General features: G+C 42.9%; 1 protein-coding gene across 1 annotated transcript in view; it reads right to left on the bottom strand.

Moving 5' to 3' along the window:
- Positions 1-22,594, bottom strand: part of LOC106607182 (protocadherin-15) — a 371,077-nt gene that overhangs the window by 51,033 nt on the left and 297,450 nt on the right. The window contains exons 25-26 of the mRNA XM_045720950.1: positions 17,653-17,793; positions 14,421-14,548 (exon numbers count right to left, since the gene is read on the bottom strand). Of these exons, the coding sequence (XP_045576906.1) occupies positions 14,421-14,548; positions 17,653-17,793 (269 nt within the window). The remainder of the gene's footprint in view (positions 1-14,420; positions 14,549-17,652; positions 17,794-22,594) is intronic.

Genomic DNA, 22,594 nt, shown 5'->3' with positions numbered 1-22,594 from the left:
TCAGTAATTCACAAATTGGTTTAAATATTTATTTACAAACTAAATAACAACACAGAACACACACACACACTCGCATGAGACAAAAGTCCCTAGTGGACTGACAATATATGACGGCTTGTTACAACATAACATGAGATGGAGAGGGAAAGAGAGAGAAACAGAGACAAATGGACAAAGGGAATACTTATCGTACATTTGGAAACAACGCTCACAGTAACCATTTACTTTGCACACGAACTACCACCTATTTTGGAATAAGAAGTAATGCATGTATTTATGTGCGGATGTCTTTGCTTGTTGTCTATCTCTGTTGAAACCAACAATCCTTCAATGGGAAGAGGTCGATGGGTGTAAGGATCTGGTTGTCCACCAGAGGTCACAATGTCCTTCTTCTTAGTTGTCCTGGCTTGTATTGGATTGTTTTCGGAGCAGATACTCATATGCTTGTCTGAGATTGGATTTTCTCCTTCCTTCCTCAGGTCGATAGTCAAAGTTCCAAATCACTATACACGCGCAGCTGCAGACTAGCATTGTTTCTGGTCTGTTAAGTTATCTTCTTCACCTTGTTTTGATGCTAAGTTCTAACCATTTCCAACATGTAGCTAATGCTCAATGCTTTACTGGTCTAAAGGAATTATTCAGAGTTCAGCTCCTGACCACTTTATATGCCAGTAGCAACCTGGCAATGTTTTGATCTTGTAGTTAAAATCTGTTGGGGCTAGGGGGCAGTATTGACAATTTCGGAAAAAATATGTGGCCATATTAAACTGCCTCCTACTCAAACTCAGAAGCTAGGATATGCATATTATTAGTAGATTTGGATAGAAAACACTCTGAAGTTTCTAAAACCGTTTGAATGGTGTCTGTGAGTATAACATAACTCATAGGGCAAGCAAAAACCTGAGAGAAATCCTACCAGGAAGTGGAAACCTGGATGCATGGGCTCTCTTCAAGTCGTTTGCTATTGAATACACTGTGACGTAGTAATAATTGTGCACTTCCTACGGCTTCCACTAGATGTCGACAGTCTTTACAAAGTTGTTTGAACCTTCTACGATGAACAGAGCACAAATGACAAGGAGGGGAAGTTGTTGAGGCAGGGGGTGACATCACTCCTTGGGGCGCGTTCACGAGGGAGGATCCTCCCGTTCCAAAAGCTTTTTCAAGACACAGGAACGGTCCGGTTGAACTTTTATTGAATCTTCACGTTCTGAAGGCCCTAAAGATTGATGTTTTACAACGTTTGACATGTTTGAACAAACGTAAATACAACTTTTTTAAATTTTTCGTCGCGACATCGTCCGCGCTCTTTCTACACTTGGAGTAGCTTACTGGACGCACAAACAACAAGGAGTTATTTGGACATAAATTATGGACTTTATTGAACAAAACAACATTTGTTGTGGACCTGGGATTCCTGGAAGCGCCTTCTGATGAAGATGATCAAAGGTAAGGGAATATTTCTAATGCAATGTATGATTTTAGATGTCCCCAAGATGGTGGCTATCTGTATAGCCTAGTGTATTTTTCTGAGCTCAGTAATCAGATTATTGCAAAGAGTGCTTTCCTCGTGAAGCTTTTTTGAAATCTTTCATAGCGTTTGCATAAAGGAGATGTTCATCTATAATTCTTTGAATGACAGTTTAATTTTGTATCAATGTTTATGGCAAGTATTTTTGTAAATTGTGGCGCTGATTCACCGGCAGTATTTGAGGGAAAAAAAATTCTGAACGTCACGAGCCGATGTAAAATGCTGTTTTTATATATAAATATGAACTTTATCGAACAAAAAATGTATGTATTGTGTAACATGATGTCCTAGGAGTGTCATCTGATGAAGATCGTCAAAGGTTAGTGCTGCATTTTGCTTTCGCTGTAAAGCCTTTTTGAAATCAGACAATGTGGTTTGATTCAGGAGAAGTGTATCTATAAAATGGTGTAAAATAGTCCTATGTTTGAGAAACAGAAATTATTAGACTTGGTTTTGAATATGGCGCTCTGATTTTTTTGCTGGCTGTTGATCCCGGTTACGGGATCCGAGCGGTGGACAACAAAGTCAAGGTATTGGATTGGCCATCACAAAGCCCCGGACTCAATCCTATAGAAAATTGTGGGCAGAACTGAAAAAGCGTGTGCGAGCAAGGAGGCCTACAAACCTGACTCAGTTACACCAGCTCTGTCAGGAGAAACAGGCCAAAATTCACCGAACTACTTGTGGGAAGCTTGTGGAAGGCTACTCGAAAGGTTTGACCCAAGTTAAACAATTTAAAGGCAATGCTACCAAATACTAAATGAGTGTATGTAAACTTCTGACTCACTGGGAACGCAAACGTCCCACCTCGCCCAGACAGGTTAATTCTTATCCAGTCCTTTTAAGCACTCTGGTTGAAAAGGCAGTTCCATCACGCTGACTTCTCTCTGACCTCATTCAGGGCATGTCTAGTCACTGCATAGTTTATATGAAAAACAATTATCTCATTAGAAAACTAAAATCACATTCCTATCGTAAAAAAATACTGTCATACTTAATCATATATTTTATACAACATTTGGATGTAAACTTGACAGATAGAATGTGTACACTTTCCGAGTTAGAGTATTTTTCAAAATAATAAACAATGTGACATGATAATTCTTTATATCCCCACTGACCATTTCTATCTTAGAAATATTGTTCCAATATTCACTTTTTTTGGACGTTATAGTTTTGCCAGCAAAAGTCTGCTGTAGACAAAGGGACATTCCTTTACCAATACTGAAGAGCAAGAGGGAGAATCCCTCCTGCCTAATTTATGAGAGAGTGTTAATGTGTCAAAACCGGCCCAGCCCCCGTCCCCCTCCCCTTCTGTGGGTGAGAGGGGTCTGGTCATCGTCAGCCATTTGCCAAGAAGATCTGAGGACTTGGAAGAATCATGACATTACAAACCTCAATTGGATGAAGATTTTGACTTCTACAGGTCGGAGGGGTAGGACATACTGCTCACGCCGGAACAGGGCCTAATACCCGGAACTTGGAAAAGAAAATGGCTGCGTAAGAGAGGCCGACCTGCGGGCACACTGACAAAACGACGTAGGTCAGTACATAAACTGCCTTTACCCTATGTTCTTTTGGCAAAAGTACAATCACTGGAGAACAAACTGGAAGAGGTCCGTTCAAGACTATAGGTGAGGGAAAAATAGTATTCGATCTCCTGCTGATTTGGTACGTTTGCCCACAGAAATTATCAGTCTGTAATTTTAACGGTAGGTTTATTTGAACAGTGAAAATCAGATTAACAACAAAAAAATCCAGAAAAACGCATGTCAAAAATGTTATAAAATGATTTGCATTATAATGAAGGAAATAAGAAAACATGACTTAGTACTTGGTGGCAAAACCTTTGTTGGCAATCACAGAGGTCAGACGTTTATTGTAGTTGGCCACCAGGTTTGCACAAATCTCAGGAGGGATGTTGTCCCACACCTCTTTGCAGATTTTCTCCAAGTCATTAACCTCTTGGGGCTAGGTGGGACGCTAGCGTGCCACCCGTGGTGCACTCCATCAACAGCAGGTGCATTTCAAGAGCGGCAAATTTGAATCCAAATAAATGTCAAAATTCAAATTTTTCAAAAATACAACTATGTTACACCATTTGAAAGATAAACATCTCCTTAATCTAACCACGTTTTACGATTTCAAAAAGGTTTTACGGCGAAAGCATAAATTTAGAGTATGTTAGGACAGTACATTTACAAGAGTTGTGTGTAATGTTTTGTTAAGTCAAAGACAGGGTCACCAAAACCATAAAACCAGCTAAAATGATGCACTAACCTTTTACAATCTCCATCAGATGACACTCCTAGGACATTATGTTAGACAATGCATGCATTTTTAGTTCTATCAAGTTCATATTTATATACAAAAACAGCGTTTTACTATGGCATTGATGTTGAGGAAATCGTTTCCCTCCAATAACCGGCAGTCAAGTCAGCGTCAGAAATTAAATAATTAAAATTAGAAAACATTGGTAAAATATTATATTGTCATTTAAAGAATTATAGATTTACATCTCTTGAACGCAATCAACTTGCCAGATTTAAAAATAACCTTACTGGGAAATCACACTTTGCAATAATCTGAGCACTGCGCCCAGAAAAATACGCGTTGCGATACAGACTAGACGTCATGTTGGGGAGATCTAAAATCGAAAATACTATGTAAATAATCCATTACCTTTGATTCTCTTCATCAGATGTCACTTCCAGGTATCACAGGTCCATAACGAATGTAGTTTTGTTCAAAAAAGCTCATCATTTATGTCCAAAAATCTCCGTCTCGTTAGCACATGATGTAAGCCAGCCGGACTTCTCGTCATGAACGAGGGGAAAAATATATTTCCGTTCGTTCAAACATGTCAAACGTTGTATAGCATAAATCATTAGGGCCTTTTTAACCAGAACATGAATAATATTCAAGGTGGACGAATGCATACTCTTTTATAACGTATTGGAACGAGGGTACCCAACATGAAGTAGCGCGCCAGGTGTCTAATGGGACATCACCGTTCCATGGCTCTTGTTCGGTCAGATCTCCCTCCAGAAGACTCAAAACACTTTGTAAAGGCTGGTGACATCTAGTGGAAGCAATAGGAAGTGCCAAAATATTCCTAAACCCCTGTGTTTTTCAATGGGATAGGTTTAAAGTCAATACAACACATCAGGTATCCACTTCCTGTCAGAAAATGTCTCAGGGTTTTGCCTGCCAAATGAGTTCTGTTATACTCACAGACACCATTCAAACAGTTTTGGAAACTTTAGAGTGTTTTCTATCCATATATAATAAGTATATGCATATTCTAGTTACTGGGTAGGATTAGTAACCAGATTAAATCGGGTACATTTTTTTTATCCAGACGTGCAAATGCTGCCCCCTAGACCCAACAGGTTAACCTGTTTGGGATAGGGGGCAGTATTTTCACGGCCGGATAAAAAAACGTACCCGATTTAATCTGGTTACTACTTCTGCCCAGAAACTAGAATATGCATATAATTAGTAGATTTGGATAGAAAACACTCTAAAGTTTCTAAAAATGTTTGAATGGTGTCTGTGAGTATAACAGAACTCATATGGCAGGCCAAAACCTGAGAAGATTCTATATGGGAAGTGCCCTGTCTGACCACTTCTTGGCCTTCTGTAACCTCTTTATCGAAAATACAGGATCTCTGCTGTAACGTGACATTTTCCAAGGCTTTCATTGGCTCTCAGAAGGCGCCAGAACGTTGAATGATAACTCTGCAGTCTCTGGGCGAATAACAGTAGGGGTTTTGGAGAGTGGTACTTCTGAGAACAATGACACTGGCGCGCGTGTGCGTGTGATGACTCCATTTTCTTCTTTCAGTGTTTGAACGGATACAACGTCTCCCGGTTGGAATATTATCGCTATTTTACGAGAAAAATCGCATAAAAATTTATTTTAAACAGCGTTTGACATGCTTCGAAGTACGGTAATGGAATATTTTGAAATTTTTTGTCACGAAATGCGCCGGCGCGTCACCCTTCAGATAGTGACTTTAACGCACGAACAAAACGGAGCTATTTGGATATAACTATGGATTATTTGGAACCAAAACAACATTGGGTGTTGAAGTAGAAGTCCTGGGAGTGCATTCTGACGAAGAACAGCAAAGGTAATCCAATTTTTCTTATAGTAAATCTGAGTTTGGTGAGTGCCAAACTTGGTGGGTGTCAAAATAGCTAGCCGTGATGGCCGGGCTATCTACTCAGAATATTGCAAAATGTGCTTTAGAAACTTTAGGGTGTTTTCTATCCAAAGCCAATAATTATATGCATATTCTAGTTTCTGGGCAGTAGTAATAACCAGATTAAATCGGGTACGTTTTTTATCTGGCCGTGCAAATACTGCCCCCTATCCCCAACAGGATAACAGGTGTGCCTTGTTAAAAGTTCATTTGTGGAATTTCTTTCCTTCTCAATGCGTTTCAGCCAATCAGTTGTGTTGTGACAAGGTAGGGGTGGTATACAGAACATAGCCCTATTTGGTAAAAGACCAAGTCCATATTATGGCAAGAACAGCTCAAATAAGCAATGAGAAATGACAGTCCATCATTACTTTAAGACATGACTGTCAGTGAATATGGAACATTTCAAGAACTTTGAACATTTCTTCAAGTGCAGTTGCAGAAACCATCAAACGCTATGATGAAACTGGCTCTCATGAAGACTGCTACAGGAAGGGAAGGCCCAGAGTTACCTCTGCTGCAGAGGATAAGTTCATTAGATTTACCATCCTCAGAAATTGCTGCCCAATAAATGCTTCACAGAGTTCAAGTAACAGACACATCTCAAAGTCAACGGTTTATCAGGTTTGATAAATGGTCTGGTCAGGCAGATGTCGGTAAACCAGAGGTGGGGCAAAAGTACAAGACAGCAGGCAGGGTCAGGGTCAGGCAGAGTGGTCAGGCAGGCGGGCTCAGGAAACAGAAGACAAAGGGCTGTGAGACATAGGTTTGACTCTGGACACATGAAAGGTGGGATGCATACGAAGGGTACGGGGCAACAGAAGACGAACAGCAGAGGGTCTAATAATCTTGGAGATGGGAAATGGGCTCATAAACTGGGGGGAGAGTTTGCAAGATTCCACTCGGCTGGGCAGATCTCGGGTGGATAGCCATACCTTCTGCCCGAGACGATACCGGGGGTCCGATGGCAATCCGCTTGTCGTCAATACCTGGAGGGGGTCTTAAGGAGGGCCGACAAGGCTCTCCTCCAGATACGACGACAGCGGCGGACAAACATCTGGGCAGAAGGTCTTCCTCCTGCTTAGGGAAGAGCGGGGGCTGATACCCCAGGCAACACTCAAATGGAGATAGGCCCATGGCAGAGCAGGGAAGGGTGTTGCGGGCGTACCCGTACCACACCAGCTGCTGGATCCAGGAGGTGGGGTTGGCGGAGACCAGGCAGTGCAGAGTAGTCTCAAGATCCTAGTTGGCTTGCTCCAACTGGCCATTGGACTGGGGGTGGAACCCAGAGGACAGGCTGGCCGACAACCCAATGAGGGCGCAGAATGCCTTCCAGAACAGGGACGAGAACTGATGTCCACAGGCAGTCCATGGATCCGGAAGACATGCTGCACCATGAGCTGGGCCGTCTCCTTGGCCGAGGGTAGTTTGGGGAGAGGAATGAAGTGAGTGGCCTGACCACAGTCAGGATGACAGAGTTGCCGTCAGACAGGGGAGACACGTGATGAAATCCAGGGATATGTGGGACCAGGGACGGTGAGGGACAGGCAGTGGTTGCAGAAGACCAGCCGGAGCTTGCAGAGGAGTTTTATTCTGAGCACAGACCGTGCAGGTGGAGACAAACGCTGTGATATCCGGAACCATACTAGGCCACCAAAAGTGTTGTCGCACGAAGGCCAGGGTCCGACTGGAGCCTGGGTGGCAGGCAAGCCTGGAGGAATGGGCCCACTCCAGGACCGCAGCCCGGAGAAGAGTCAGGCACAAACATCCGATTATCAGGGCCTCCCTCAGGGTTTGTCTGGGACTGCTGCACCTCCAAGACCTGTTTCCCTATACCCCAGTTGAGTGCTGTCACCAGGCACAAGGTGGGACGAATGGTCTCGGGCTCCGGGGTGGTACCCGTGGGGGTATAGTGGTGGGAGAAAGGTGGCATGGGGACGTAGTTTGAGGTCCAAGGCAGAATGCTGGGACAGAGCTGCCCCGAGTCCGACATCAGAAGCATCAGCATCCACCACGAATAGACGGGAAGGGTCCGGATGAACCAAGATGGAGCTGTGGTGAAGCAATGTTTGAGGTCCCGGGAACGCCGGTCAGCAGCTGGAGACCACAATGAATGGAACCTTGGGCGAGGTGAGTGGACAAGGGGGAAGCCAGGGTGCTGTGACCCCGGATAAAGCGGCGATAGAAGTTGACGAACCCCAGGAAGCATTTCAGCTGCAGCCTGGAAGTAGGCTGGGGCCAATCCACCACCGCTCTCACCTTCCCGGGATCCATTTGCACACTTCCTGTGGCAATGATGAAACCCAGAAAAGGGTTAATGGAACGATGGAACTCGCACTTCCCTGTTTTTACAAATAGCTGGTGCTCCAGGAGGCATTGAAGAACCTGTCGGATGTGGAGCGCATGTTCTTGGGTGTCGCGGAGAACATCATTGACCAGAGCCTGGAACACATCAGGGGCGTTGGTAAGGCCAAATGGCATGACTAGATGCTTGTAGTGACCGCTGGCCATGTTGAAGGCGGTCTTCCACTCGAGCTCTTCCTGTATCCGCACCAGGTTGGAGGTGTTTCATAGATCCAGCTTGGAAAACACGGTGGCGCCCTGGAGCAGCTCGAATAGCGAGGAGATGAGTGGTAGGGGGTAGCGATTCTTCAACGTTATGTTGTTGAGACCCCGGTAGTCGATGCACAGGCGCAAGGTCTTGACAGCAAAATGTCATGGCGTTTAGCCAACGTTTGGACCCCCTCCACAAGGCCATAAAGCAATTCCTTGTGCCTACCAATGGTGGTTCCCTGGGTGGAGACGCCGTTGCGCAGCTGGCCCGGGTCTACTGGGTCAGTCATGGCCAGTTCTTACTATCAGGTTTGAAGGTAAGACCAAGATGCAGACTGTTGGAGTAACAATGTTTATTACGACAACAGGGCAGGCAAACGACAGGTCAAGGCAGGCATGGGTCGATAACCAGAGTAGTGGGGGAAAGGTACAGGACGGCAGGCAGGCTCAGGTTCGGGTCTGGCAGAGGTCAGTAATCCAGAGGTGGGGCAAAGGAACAACACGGCAGGCAGGCTCAGGGTCAGGGTCAGGCAGAGTGGTCAGGCAGACGGGCTCAGAAATGGGAAAGGCAAGGGTCAAACCCACGGGCGAGAAAAAGAGAAACTGGGGAGAAGCAGGAGCTGAGACAAAACACGCTGGTTGATTTGACAAACAAGACGAACTGGCAACGGACAAACAGAGAACACAGGGGATAATGGGGAAGATGGGCGACACCTGGAGGAGGGTGAAGATAATCACAAGGACAGGTGAAACAGATCAGGGTGGGACACTGTTCAGAGGAGACTTCTTGAATCAGGCCTTCATGGTCAAATTGCTGCGAAGAAACCACAGCCCAAATAAATGCTTCACAGAGTTCAAGTAACAAACACATCTCAACATCAACTGTTCAGAGGAGACTGTGTGAAACCACTACTAAAGGACACCAATAAGAAGAAAAGACTTGCTTGGGCCAAGAAACATGAGCAATGGACATTAGACCAGTGAAAATATGTCTTTTGGTATGATGAATCCACATTTGAGATGTTTTGTTCCCACTGATGTGTCTTTGTGAGATGCAGAGTTGGTGAATAGATGATCTCCGAATGTGTGGTTTCCACCGTGAAGCATGGAGGAAGAGGTGTGATGGTGTGTGGGTGCTTTGCTGGTGACAATGTCTGTGATTTATTTGGAATTCAAGGCACACTTAACCAGCATGGCTACCAAAGCCGACTGCAGCGATACGCAATCCCATCTGGTTTGCGCTTAGTGAGACTATAATTTGTTTTTCAACAGGACAATGACCCAACATATCTCCAGGCTGTGTAAGGGCTATTTGACCAAGAAGGAGAGTGATGGAGTGCTGCATCAGAAGACCTGGCCTCCACAATCACGTGACCTCAACCCAATTAAGATGGTTTGGGATGAGTTGGACCGCAGAGTGAAGGAAAAGCAGCCAACAAGTGCTCAGCATATGTGGGAACTCCTTCAAGATTGTTGGAAAAGCATTCCAGATCAAGCTGGTTGAGAGAATGCCAAGAGATTGCAAAGCTGTCATCAAGGCAAAAGGTGGCTACTTTAAATAATCTCAAATATAACATATATTTTTGATTAGTTGAACACTTTTTTGATTACTACATGATTCCATATGTGTTATTTCATAGTTTTGATTTCTTCACTATTATTTTATAATTTAGAAAATAGTAAAAAAATAAATAAGACAAACCCTTGAATGAGTAGTGGGGGAAAAAAGTATTTGATCCCCTGCTGATTTTGTACATTTACCATTTACAAAGAAATTATCAGTCTATAATTTTAATGGTAGGTTTATTTGAACAGTGAGACAGAATAACAACAAAAAAAATCCAGAAAATAGCATGTCAAAAATGTTATAAAATGATTTGCATTTTAAAGAGGGAAATAAGTATTTGACCCCTCTGCAAAACATGACTTAGTACTTGGTGGCAAAACCCTTCTTGTCAATCACAGAGGTCAGACGTTTCTTGTCTCAGGAGGGATTTTGTCCCACTCCTCTTTGCAGATCTTCTCCAAGTCATTAAGGTATCGAGGCTGACGTTTGACAACTCGAACCTTCAGCTCCCTCCACAGATTTTCTATGGGATTAAGGTCTGGAGACTGGCTAGGCCACTCCAGGACCTAATGTGCTTCTTCTTGAGCCACTCCTTTGTTGCCTTGGCCGTGTGTTTTGGGTCATTGTCATGCTGGAATACCCATCCACGAACCATTTTCAATGCCCTGGCTGAGGGAAGGAGGTTCTCACCCAAGATTTGACAGTACATGGCCCCGTGAAAGGATGCGGTGAAGTTGTCCTGTCCCCTCATAGGCAGCATTCCTCCTGGTCCAAACACGGCGAGTTGAGTTGATGCCAAAGAGCTCCATTTTGGTCTCATCTGACCACAAACTGTCACCAGTTGTCCTCTGAATCATTCAGATGTTCATTGGCAAACTTCAGACGGGCATGTATATATATTCTTGAGCAGGGGGACCTTGCGGGCACCGCAGGATTTCAGTCCTTCACGGCGTAGTGTGTTACCAATTGTTTTCTTGGTGACTATGGTCCCAGCTGTCTTGAGATCATTGACAAGATCCTCCCGTGTAGTTCTGGGCTGATTCCTCACAGTTCTCATGATCATTGCAACCCCACGAGGTGAGATCTTGCATGGAGCCCCAGGCCGAGGGATATTGACAGTTCTTTTGTGTTTCTTCCATTTGTGAATAATCGCACCAAATGTTGTCACCTTCTCACCAAGCTGCTTGGCGATGGTCTTGTAGCCCATTACAGCCTTGTGTAGGTCTACAATCTTGTCCCTGACATCCTTGGAGAGCTCTTTGGTCTTGGCCATGATGGAGAGTTTGGAATCTGATTGATTGATTGCTTCTGTGGACAGGTGTCTTTTTTACAGGTAACAAGCTGCGGTTAGGAGCACTCCCTTTAAGAGTGTGCTCCTAATCTCAGCTCGTTACCTGTATAAAAGACACCCGGGAGCCAGTAATCTTTCTGATTGAGAGGGGGTCAAATACTTATTTCCCTCATTAAAATGCAAATTAATTTATAACATTTTTGACATGCGTTTTTCTGGATATTTTTGCTGTTATTCTGTCTCTCACTGTTCAAATAAACCTACCATTAAAATTATAGACTGATCATATCTTTATCAGTGGGCAAACGTACAAAATCAGCAGGGGATCAAATACTTTTTTCCCCCACTGTAGGTGTGTCCAAACTTTTGACTGGTACTGTACATCAAGCTGTTTTTCTATTAATCGGCAAGACAGAACGGCAGCGTCGGGCAAGCTCAAGTGGGAGGTGTGTGTCTTTTTGTTAACAACAGCTTGTGCGCAATATCTAATAATAAGGAAGTCTCGAGGTGTGCTCGCCTGAGTTAGAATATCTCATAATAAGCTGTAGACCATACTATTTACCAAGAGAGTTTTCCTATATATTTTTCGTAGCCGTCTATTTTCCACCACAACCAATGCCGGCACTAAAACCACACTCAACGAGCTGTATAGGGCCATAAGCAAAATGCTCATTCAGAGGCGGAGCTCCTAATGGCTGGTGATTTTAATGCAGGAAAACTTAAATCTTACCAAATTTCTATCAGCATGTCATCTGTAAAACTAGAGGCGAAAATACTCTAGATCACCTTTACTCCACACGCAGCAATGCATACAAAGCTCTCCCTCGCCCTCCATTTGGCAAATCTGACCATAACTGTATCTTCCTGTTTACAAGACAAAATTCAAACAGGAAGCAACAGTGACGTGCTCAATATGGAAGTGGTCGGATGAAGTGGATGCTAAACTACAGAACCATTTCACTAGCACAGACTGGAATATGTTCCGGGATTCATCCAATGGCATTGATGAGTTTACCACATCAGTAACCGGCTTCATTAATAAGTGCATCAACGACGTTGTCCCCACAGTGACCGTACATATCTCAATGAGAAGCCATGGATTAGAGGAAATATCCGCACTGAGTTAAAGGCTTTAGCTGTCGCTTTCAAGGACCAGGACCCTCATGCGAACTTATAAGAAATCCCGCTATGCCCTACGTTAAACCATCGAACAAGCAAAGCATCAAAACAGGACTAAGATCAAATTCTACACTTTACAAAAATATAAACGCAACATGTAAAGTGTTGGTCCCATGTGACAGGAGCTGAAATAAAAGCCCCCCCCCAAAAAAAAAAGCTTATGTCTCTCAAATGTTGTAAACAAATTGGTATACATCCATGCTAGTGAGCATTTCTCCTTTGCCAAGATAATACATCAACTTGACAGGTGTGGCATTTTAAGAAGCTGACTAAACAGCATGATCATTACCCAGGTGCACCTTGTGCTGGGGACAATAAAAGGCCACTTTAAAATGTGCAGTTTTGTCATACAACATAATGACACAGATTCCATGAGGCATATTGTATTGCTGTAAATGTAATATTACAACATATATGTTGGGCCTAATATTGCCTCAATATTTAAATAGGCCTACAGTAAATGTTTACACAGACAAATTACAATCTTTAGACTAGTTGAGTATCTGGAGCATCAGCATTTGTGGGTTTGATTACAGGCTCAAAATGGCCAGAAACAAAGGACTTTCTTCTGAAACTCATCAGTCTATTCTTGTTCTGAGAAATGAAGGCTATACCATGTGAGAAATTGCCAAGAAACTAAAGATCTCGTACAACGCTGTGTACTTCTCCCTTTACAGAACAGCGCAAACGGGCTCTAACCAGAATAGAAAGAGGAGTGGGAGGCCCCGGTGCACAACTGAGCAAGAGGACAAGTACATTAGAATGTCTAGTTTGAGAAACAGACTCCTCACAAGTCCCCAACTGCAGCTTCATTAAGTGGTACCTGCAAAAAACGCCAGTCTCAATGTCAACAGTGAAGAGGCGACTCCAGGATGCTGGCCTTCTAGGCAGAGTTGCAAAGAAAAAGCCATATCTCAGACTGGCCAATAAAAAGAATAGATTAAGATGGGAAAAAGAACACAGACACTGGACAGAGGAAGATTGGAAAAAATTGTTGTGGACAGACAAATCTAACTTTGAGGTGTTCGGATCACAAAGAAGAACATTCGTGAGATGCAGAAAAATGAAAAGATGCTGGAGGAGTGCTTGATGCCCTCTGTCAAGCATGGTGGAGGCAATGTGATGGTCTGGGTGTGCTTTGGTGTTGTTAAAGTGGGAGATTTGTACAGGGTAAAAGGGAGCCAATTTCGCTTAATTAGAGACAATTTTGCTTAATTGGAGCCAATTTCCTCCTACAACAGGACAATGACCCAAAGCACAGCTCCAAACTATGCAAGAACTATTTAGGGAAGAAGCAGTCAGCTGGTATTCTGTCTATAATGGAGTGGCCAGCACAGTGACCGGATCTCAACCCTATTGAGCTGTTGTGGGAGCAGCTTGACCGTATGGTATGTAAAAGCTGCCCATCAAGCCAATCCAACTTGTGGAAGGTGCTTCAGGAAGCATGGGGGGAAATCTCTTCAGATTACCTCAAGAAATTGACAACTAGAATGCCAAAGGTCTGCAAGGCTGTAATTGCTGAAAATTGAGGATTCTTTGACGAAAGCAAAGTTTGAAGGACACAATTATTGTTTCAATTAAAAATCATTATTTATAACCTTGTCAAAGTCTTGACTATATTTCTTAGTAATTTTGAAACTCATTTCATGTATATTTTCATGGAAAACAAGTGACCCCAAACTTACGGTAGTGTATATATAGATGTTTTATTGTCACATACACCATATAGGTGACAATAGATTTTTTAAAGGGTCTGCCATATAAGTATGGCGCCCCTGGAGAAAATTAGGGTTAAGTGCCTTGCTCAAGGGCACATTGACAGACTTTTCACCTTGTTGGCTCATAGACTGGATCAGATCAATTGTGCAACCATGACCAAACAGAACGGAACCTGCAGGGAGGATGGGGATGGAATTAGTACGTGCGTGCGACACAAGCTCTCGAATCATAAATTGATTTTGGACCAACCAGAGGACTGCAGGGTAGCATTAAGAAATATATTTTACCGGCTTTCTCAACATGAGCTTCAGTACATGTGTATGTTTATGTGTGTATGTGTGTGCATGTGGGGGGGCAGAAGTCTTTTCTCACTTTTATCTTCAGCACAGAGGAGAAGGTATTGGCGTCTTCAGCCACACCACCGATGTAGAACTTTCTGGTGAAGACAGGCGGGTGGTCGTTCTCATCATGCACCTCGATATATACCTTGGCTGTGTTGGCTGCAGAGTTAGAGGAGGGACACAGTCACACAGTCAAATAGGGCAGCAAGTGCACACAACTTTCATTTTAAATCCTTTACAGTACATACCATAGTTTAGAAGGATAAGTGTTGGTTGGGAAGGGGAGTTTTATAAAACAAAATAAAACTCCAACACACAGGTTCCAGTTTATAATAAATAATAAAATATGTGCTCCTTTTTCTATTTCCATTCCTATGCCTGGTTGTCCTCAAGGAAAAGAGCTTGTTGTACGGGTGAACACACTCCATACTAGTGGCGGCCAGTGCCGTTTAAGACGAGGGAGGACAATTATGTTTTTCATGAGCATGGCCTTATTTCTATTACAGCATATTGGATGACTGTCATCCATTATCACGGCTGTTCAAAGGATCGGGCCAACGCGCAGCATGGTTGTAGTTCCACATATTTATTTATATCGTGAAACGTTTGCAACACACCAAAATACTTGTAACAACAAAACAACAAACCGTGATGCAGAGAAAATAACACTACTCAAAAATTAACAACCCACAAACACAAATGGAAAAAAAACCTACATAAAAATTATCTCCAATTAGAGACAACGAGAACCGGCTGCCTCTAATTGGAGATCATCCCAACAACCCCAACATAGAAATAGAAACCTAGAAAAACAACATAGAAACATATAACAAGAAAACCACCCAAAAACACCCCCTGTCACGCTCTGACCTACTCTACTATAGAAAATGACATCTTACAAGGGTCAGGACGTGACATCCATGTTCCATTCACCCAGTTCAATGTAACATTGATAGGTTTAGGCTACTACATGACACTCATGAGGTTGCTACAACCTAGCCTATGAATTACAACGTAGGTGCACACAGGTCGAGAGAAAATGTTGAGGTGACAGTGACACATGGACAGACAGTGACACATTCAATACAGCCTTGCACACTCTTGCCTGCATCTAGCTGATCAAGGGTGTAATCATTAGTCCAAAAGTTGCAAATGAGAGTTTCTATTGGTTAAATTGAGGTATGTTTATCCCCGTTTCTTTCCGTTTGCTTTTGTTTAAGAAATGTTTTTCAACAGAATTGGTGTAATGAATACACCCCTGGTCACATGTAAACACAGTTCACATTCATAGCAACCATGTTGTATTCCTTTTCGCATCTATGCTCTCTCCTCCTCTCACCTTTTCCCTTCGTTTGTGGACCTCAATACACAACACATCAGCTGTATGTGACCAAGCAAAAAAACCTTTCAATGTCAAAACATATCATAACTGCTACACACAGCCTACATTGTTGTCACCATATTAGCTAAAGGAACATCATAGTCAACATAGCTAATAAAACTAACGTGTTAGTAAAGCCGCTACAATCATGCAGTAACTTTACAGTGTATAATCAGTATGTACAAACCTAGCACAACCCTACACTCAGGAAAAAATATGTGCTGTCAGAGAAAATTTGTCTTCCATTAGTGCACAGAATTGTAAAGTCATGTGGCATAGCGCTAAGAATGAGCAGAGGGAATAGGACAAACAAAAACACAGTACATCAAATCACAGGTACAAACACCACCGTGTGAGAGCCAAAGGGAAAGGAGGGAAAGGAGCGAGGTCTGCACACTGCAAGGTCTCTACCCTTTTCTTTTTGCTCTGTCTTTCTCACCTTTTTCTCATCTGTTGTGGTCTTCTGGGAAATTGGTAACTTTTCAGTAAAGGCAAACCCTCACAAACAGATGATTTCAAGTGTAGAGCAATACAACCACATAGAGAGAAATGCAGCACACACACACACACAAATGTACATAAAGAAAACCATTAGAAAGAAAAGCTCCCATGGCAGAATGAGCTCGAGTGCATTTTCATTTAAGGAAAGGGGTGGTGGGGCTGGGGGGAGATGTGTTAACCCCCGAAGGTCGATGTCCGCACCCCCACGGAAATCCATATAATCAACATAATAATAAAATACCCATAAAAAATACGTTAGTTTTGCAATAGAGGCATCTCAATCAACCGCATCAACCTATGTAGCACTTCCGCATCTGGGGTGAAAGGTGACAGAGCTAGAGTGGCGTTTGTCAGACCATGAGACATCCTGAAAATCGGTCTTCTCACAAAACCATCTGTAGCGTCCAAATGGTTAGGCCCCTCTATGGAAAGATGAGATCTCACCAACACGACGGTGTTCTCCGTTTTGCTGTACAATCCCCACAAGGGTCTTAGGACTCGTCTGAAGTCGGCACAGCCAACTAACAGCCAACCCTCTGTGGAAAGGTGAGACTCTCACGAACATGTACATGTCAGTTGTTTTGCTTTAGGACTCCGACAGGCCTCACAAGACTTGTCTGAAGGTCTCCTGTACCAGTTAAAAAATGGGCCAAAAATAAGGGGTTAAATATATATATATATATATATATTTTTTTTTTTTAGGTTTCCTGATCTTTCTTATATCTCTAAGATATAGGACAGATACTTCAGAACAAACTTCATTTTAGATTTTTTTGGGGGGACTATCTGTTGTTCCATGTAATGAATCTGTTATTCAATAGCACTAATGACAAATAGCATTTTTCATCAACACATTTTTATTTTTATTTTTTTTATACTTCAAGGGATCTTAAAATTCTAAATCAAATAGCAAAATGATACTTGGTATGACCTTCTTAAAACAATTCCATATAGCTTAGTAGAACCTCTCCCCAGGCTTAGACAGGGTATAGACCTCTTATGGGTTAAATTGATTCTAATAACTGACTCTGCTTTATTAAACGTGTGTGTGTGTGTGTGTGTGCGTACATGTGTGTGTGTGCATGTGTGCATGTGTGTGTCTGCGTGTGTAGTGATGTTAATTGGACTGTGACAATTCCGCCCTGTTCTGTTTTGTTTATTTGAACACAATAAGGTTTTAATAAAAAAGACAAATTAGACGGCATGGTGCCCTGGTCTGCATTACAATAATTGCAGAGATAAGTGAGGTGAAGAGGATTTCTCTGATGTGTCACCTCTTAGGACCATGATACAAATGTCAACCACAGTATCTAGCCGGAAAGGTGATTAACTGATGTAGCATCCCAGCCCCCTATGTCTAGCTCAATACCCCCCGTCTTACTTTTGGAGGGAACCCGCAGTTGGGCCTTGACCACGGCCATGGAGTCAGCCTGGACCCTGAGCACGTAGCTGGTAACAGCCTCATAATCCAGAAGCTTAGCCGTGGAGATCACACCTGTCCGGTTATTCACTTGGAACTCACCTGAAACCAACAAGAAAACAAACAATATGAGGAGGTATTGGAAGCACTCTCTGACAGGATCAACATTGGATTAAATTTAGATTTACGCCTAAATAGATATACCCAAACGTCATAATTTGAGATGGCCATAAACAATAACTGGCAATGTTGCATAGTTTTAGAAAGGTCTGGACCTCAACTCTCTGGTAAAAAATAGTTATAAATTGCTGAGGTGTACTCACTTTTGAGGACACAAGCTCAAGTACAGTACCTTCAGAAAGTATTCACACTCCTTGACTTTTTCTCTTATTTAGTTGTTTTACAGACTGAATTTAAAATGTATTAAATTAAGATGTGTTGTTACTGGCATACACAAAATATCACATAAAGTCAAAGTGGTATTATACTTTTTTTATATTATGTTTTATTATGTTTTTATATGTTTTTAGCTGAAATAAAAGATCACAGAAATTTTCCAATAAGCACAAAAAGCTTATTTCTCTCATATTTTGGACACAAATTTGTTTACAGCCCTGTTAGTGAGCATGTATCCTTTGCTAATAGAATCCATCCACCTGACAGGTGTGGCATATCAAGAAGCGGATTAAAGAGCAAGATCATTAAACAGGTACACCATGTGTTGGGGACAATAAAAGGCCACTCTAAAATGTGTAGTTTTGCCACACAACACAATGCCACAGATGTCTGACGTTTTGAGGGAGCATGCAATTGGCATGCTGACTGTAGGATTGTCCACCAGAGCTGTTGTCAGAGAATTTCATATTTATATTCAGACATATTCAGACTGGTGGACTGAACACAACAGTGTAGACTTCCTCAAGATAAAAACGTAATATTCAATATCGGTAAATTAGACTAAATATTAGCACTTCACAAACTAGTGGTTAATAACCTTCAATCTGAATAACAACACAAAACAAATCATAAGACTAGAGAAATGTATTGACAAATATTATGAAAACAAGCAACACCCAAACATGACGGAGATTAAAACAAGGGAACCAATCTCAAAACGTAAACGTGACTCTTCTACAGACACAGACAATTTAATATTTTCACCACCGGGAATGGTAAAGGTCAAAACCGATCTGTTAAAATCAATAAATGACAAACTGGGCATACTTGAACTAGTCAGTAAGGATATAAAAGAGTTGAAGGCAAGCCTCGAGATGAGTGATGAAAAAGCTGCGACATTGGAAAAAGATACAAACTAGCTAAAAGGGACAGTCAATAAGATTGGAACCGATGTTAATGTATTTAAAAAGGAGAACATCGTTTTGAGAGAAGCCTTACTTGACATACAGACTAGATTCTTGAGAGAAAATCTGGTACTTACAGGTATCTCAGAGAAAGAAGGACAAGTTTATGAATGTGGAGTTAGAGTTCCTCCTTACAGTGCTTCAGATCCCATGCGAAGCTATTGACAAAATCCAACTTGAATGTGTAAACCGTTTCAGACAGAGAGGGCAGAGGTATGAATGCCCAATCATTGCCAAATTTGCTTTCTTTAAAGATAAAATAATGGTTAAAAGACTGGGTAACAGACTTGCTGGCACAAAAATAGGCATGAATGATCAATTGCTGAAGGAAATTGCAGAACGGCGCAAAGTTCTGTATCCAATCTTAAAGGAAAATAGATTGAAAGGGATATGCGTAGCTCTCATGGTCGATAAACTGTATATTGATAACCAAATGTTCAGAGACAAAAAGACTACTCCTTTGCTACGTCCTGACCATAGAGAGCTCTTATTTTCTATGGTAGAGTAGGTCAGGGCGTGACTGGGGTTTTTTCTAGTTATTATTTTCTATGTTTTGATGATTTGTGTGATTCCCAATAAGAGGCAGCTGGTTATCGTTGTCTCTAATTGGGGATCATACTTAAGTATGACCCACCTGTGGGTAATGGGATATTGTTTATGTGTAGTTGCATTGTCGTCACATTTCGTTTATTCATTATTGTTTTTGTATTTTGCTTAGTTTCACTTTCTAATAAAATATGTGGAACGCTACTCACGCTGCGCCTTGCTCCGATCATTCCAATGAACATGACATCCTTGCCTATTCTAAAAATAAAAAAATGTTCTCATAGAGGAGGTGAATAATGGAACACACAATACTAGCCATGGTAGGGATTTTAATAATAGAAAAAAATAGAAAGAAAAGCATTCTTCAAATATAACTAATTTGAACAAAAAGTACTAATTCAACATAGTGGAGATAAAAACACAGCAGAAAGAATGTGGGTATGTATTGTGATGGAAGGTGTGGTGTGTGTTTTTTGGTGTTTGGGAAAACGTGGCGTTAAGTGTGTGGGAAAGGAAATGGTTGCATACCCAGAACCAATGTATGTCTGTGAGCAGGGGTTGTGAGAGAGCTTTCAATTTTATGCAGATGAGGGATATACATTTTATAATGAATTATACATCTAATTTGTTTATTTATTGTCCTATCACAGTGAAACTGCATTTTAAGATAAATTATACATCTAATGTATGTATTTATTGTCCTATCATAGTGGAACAATTAAAAAAAAACATATATACATCTAATTTACTTATTTATGGTCCTATCTTGATGGAACGGTCCACAACCCTATACCCTAGACAACCACATGAACGACCCAGACACCAAAGAGAAGTCCCTATCTGTTTTATGGGCTTGCTGTAAGCTGCCTGATTGCAGCCAAAATGCGGTCAGAGACCTTCTAGAGCAGCACAGCCCCCATCAAGATTCTGAGCCTGCCTGGCAGTGTTGGTCCTGCAAAACCAGAGTCCCCTGATGGGAGAGCATAATATACAAGGAAATTCTCAGAGCTGCTAATGAGAACCTTGATGATCTTGTACCTAGCCGGTGGGGATTCCGGTGGGGTGCCCACACCCGCGCAGTGCTGGCAACACTAGCGGCAATAACCCATGGGGAGGGGGTCCCACTTTGACATTCAGAGAGGGGCCATATTATTGTGGCCCTGGTGGCACAAAATCATCAAAGGTCTGACTGCACGGAGATGCTTGGGAATATGGTCACAACAGGGGACCGTGTGGGTGTTTCAGAGGAAGGGGGTATATCTGATCTCCATCACCTAGGACGTGACAATGGTTAATCAAATCTCCCCTTTTCTGCCCATTTTTGCTCAGTTTTGCAGGCCTTCTCATACAGCTGCAATTGTATATCCATTCGTAAACAAGGCCATTTTTGAGTTGGGCTCTGGGATGGTGCAACTGTTGAGCATCTGAGTCAATGGTTGTTTGTGGGGGAAAGGGGTTGAGTGTTTGTGTGTGTGTATACCACAACTGTTTCGAGGGAGTAAAATATGTTAGGGATAACATAGGATGAATCACAATTACTGTTTGCTAAAATAATGATTGCTTGCCAAAATGTAATGTTTGTAATGGCAATACTGGTAAGCGGTAACAATACACTGCCTACATTACTACAAATATTAATAGCAAATTATAGGAAATTAAGATAAACAGGATTTAATATACACTGCTCAAAAAAATAAAGGGAACACTTAAACAACACAATGTAACTCCAAGTCAATCACACTTCTGTGAAATCAAACTGTCCACTTAGGAAGCAACACTGATTGACAATACATTTCACATGCTGTTGTGCAAATGGAATAGACAACAGGTGGAAATTATAGGCAATTAGCAAGACACCCCCAATAAAGGAGTGGTTCAGCAGGTGGGGACCACAGACCACTTCTCAGTTCCTATGCTTCCTGGCTGATGTTTTGGTCACTTTTGAATGCTGGCGGTGCTTTCACTCTAGTGGTAGCATGAGACGGAGTGTACAACCCACACAAGTGGCTCAGGTAGTGCAGCTCATCCAGGATGGCACATCAATGCGAGCTGTGGCAAGAAGGTTTGCTGTGTCTGTCAGCGTAGTGTCCAGAGCATGGAGGCGCTACCAGGAGACAGGCCAGTACATCAGGAGATGTGGAGGAGGCCGTAGGAGGGCAACAACCCAGCAGCAGGACCGCTACCTCCGCCTTTGTGCAAGGAGGAGCAGGAGTAGCACTGCCAGAGCCCTGCAAAATGACCTCCAGCAGGCCACAAATGTGCATGTGTCTGCTCAAACGGTCAGAAACAGACTCCATGAGGGTGGTATGAGGGCCCGACGTCCACAGGTGGGGGTTGTGCTTACAGCCCAACACCGTGCAGGACGTCTGGCATTTGCCAGAGAACACCAAGATTGGCAAATTCGCCACTGGCGCCCTGTCCTCTTCACAGATGAAAGCAGGTTCACACTGAGCACGTGACAGACGTGACAGAGTCTGGAGACGCCGTGGAGAACGTTCTGCTGCCTGCAACATCCTCCAGCATCACCGGTTTGGCGGTGGGTCAGTCATGGTGTGGGGTGGCATTTCTTTGGGGGGCCGCACAACCCTCCATGTGCTCGCCAGAGGTAGCCTGACTGCCATTAGGTAGCGAGATGAGATCCTCAGACCCCTTGTGAGACCATATGCTGGTGCGGTTGGCCCTGGGTTCCTCCTAATGCAAGACAATGCTAGACCTCATGTGGCTGGAGTGTGTCAGCAGTTCCTGCAAGAGGAAGGCATTTATGCTATGGACTGGCCCGCCCGTTCCCCAGACCTGAATCCAATTGAGCACATCTGGGACATCATGTCTCGCTCCATCCACCAACGCCACGTTGCACCACAGACTGTCCAGGAGTTGGCGGATGCTTTAGTCCAGGTCTGGAAGGAGATCCCTCAGGAGACCATCCGTCACCTCATCAGGAGCATGCCCAGGCATTGTAGGGAGGTCATACAGGCACGTGGAGGCCACACACACTA

This window comes from Salmo salar, chromosome ssa01 (assembly GCF_905237065.1).
Source record: "Salmo salar chromosome ssa01, Ssal_v3.1, whole genome shotgun sequence".
Lineage (NCBI taxonomy): Eukaryota > Metazoa > Chordata > Actinopteri > Salmoniformes > Salmonidae > Salmo > Salmo salar.
Note: the sequence above shows the minus strand (reverse complement) of the source record. Positions and strands in the feature narration are given on the sequence as shown.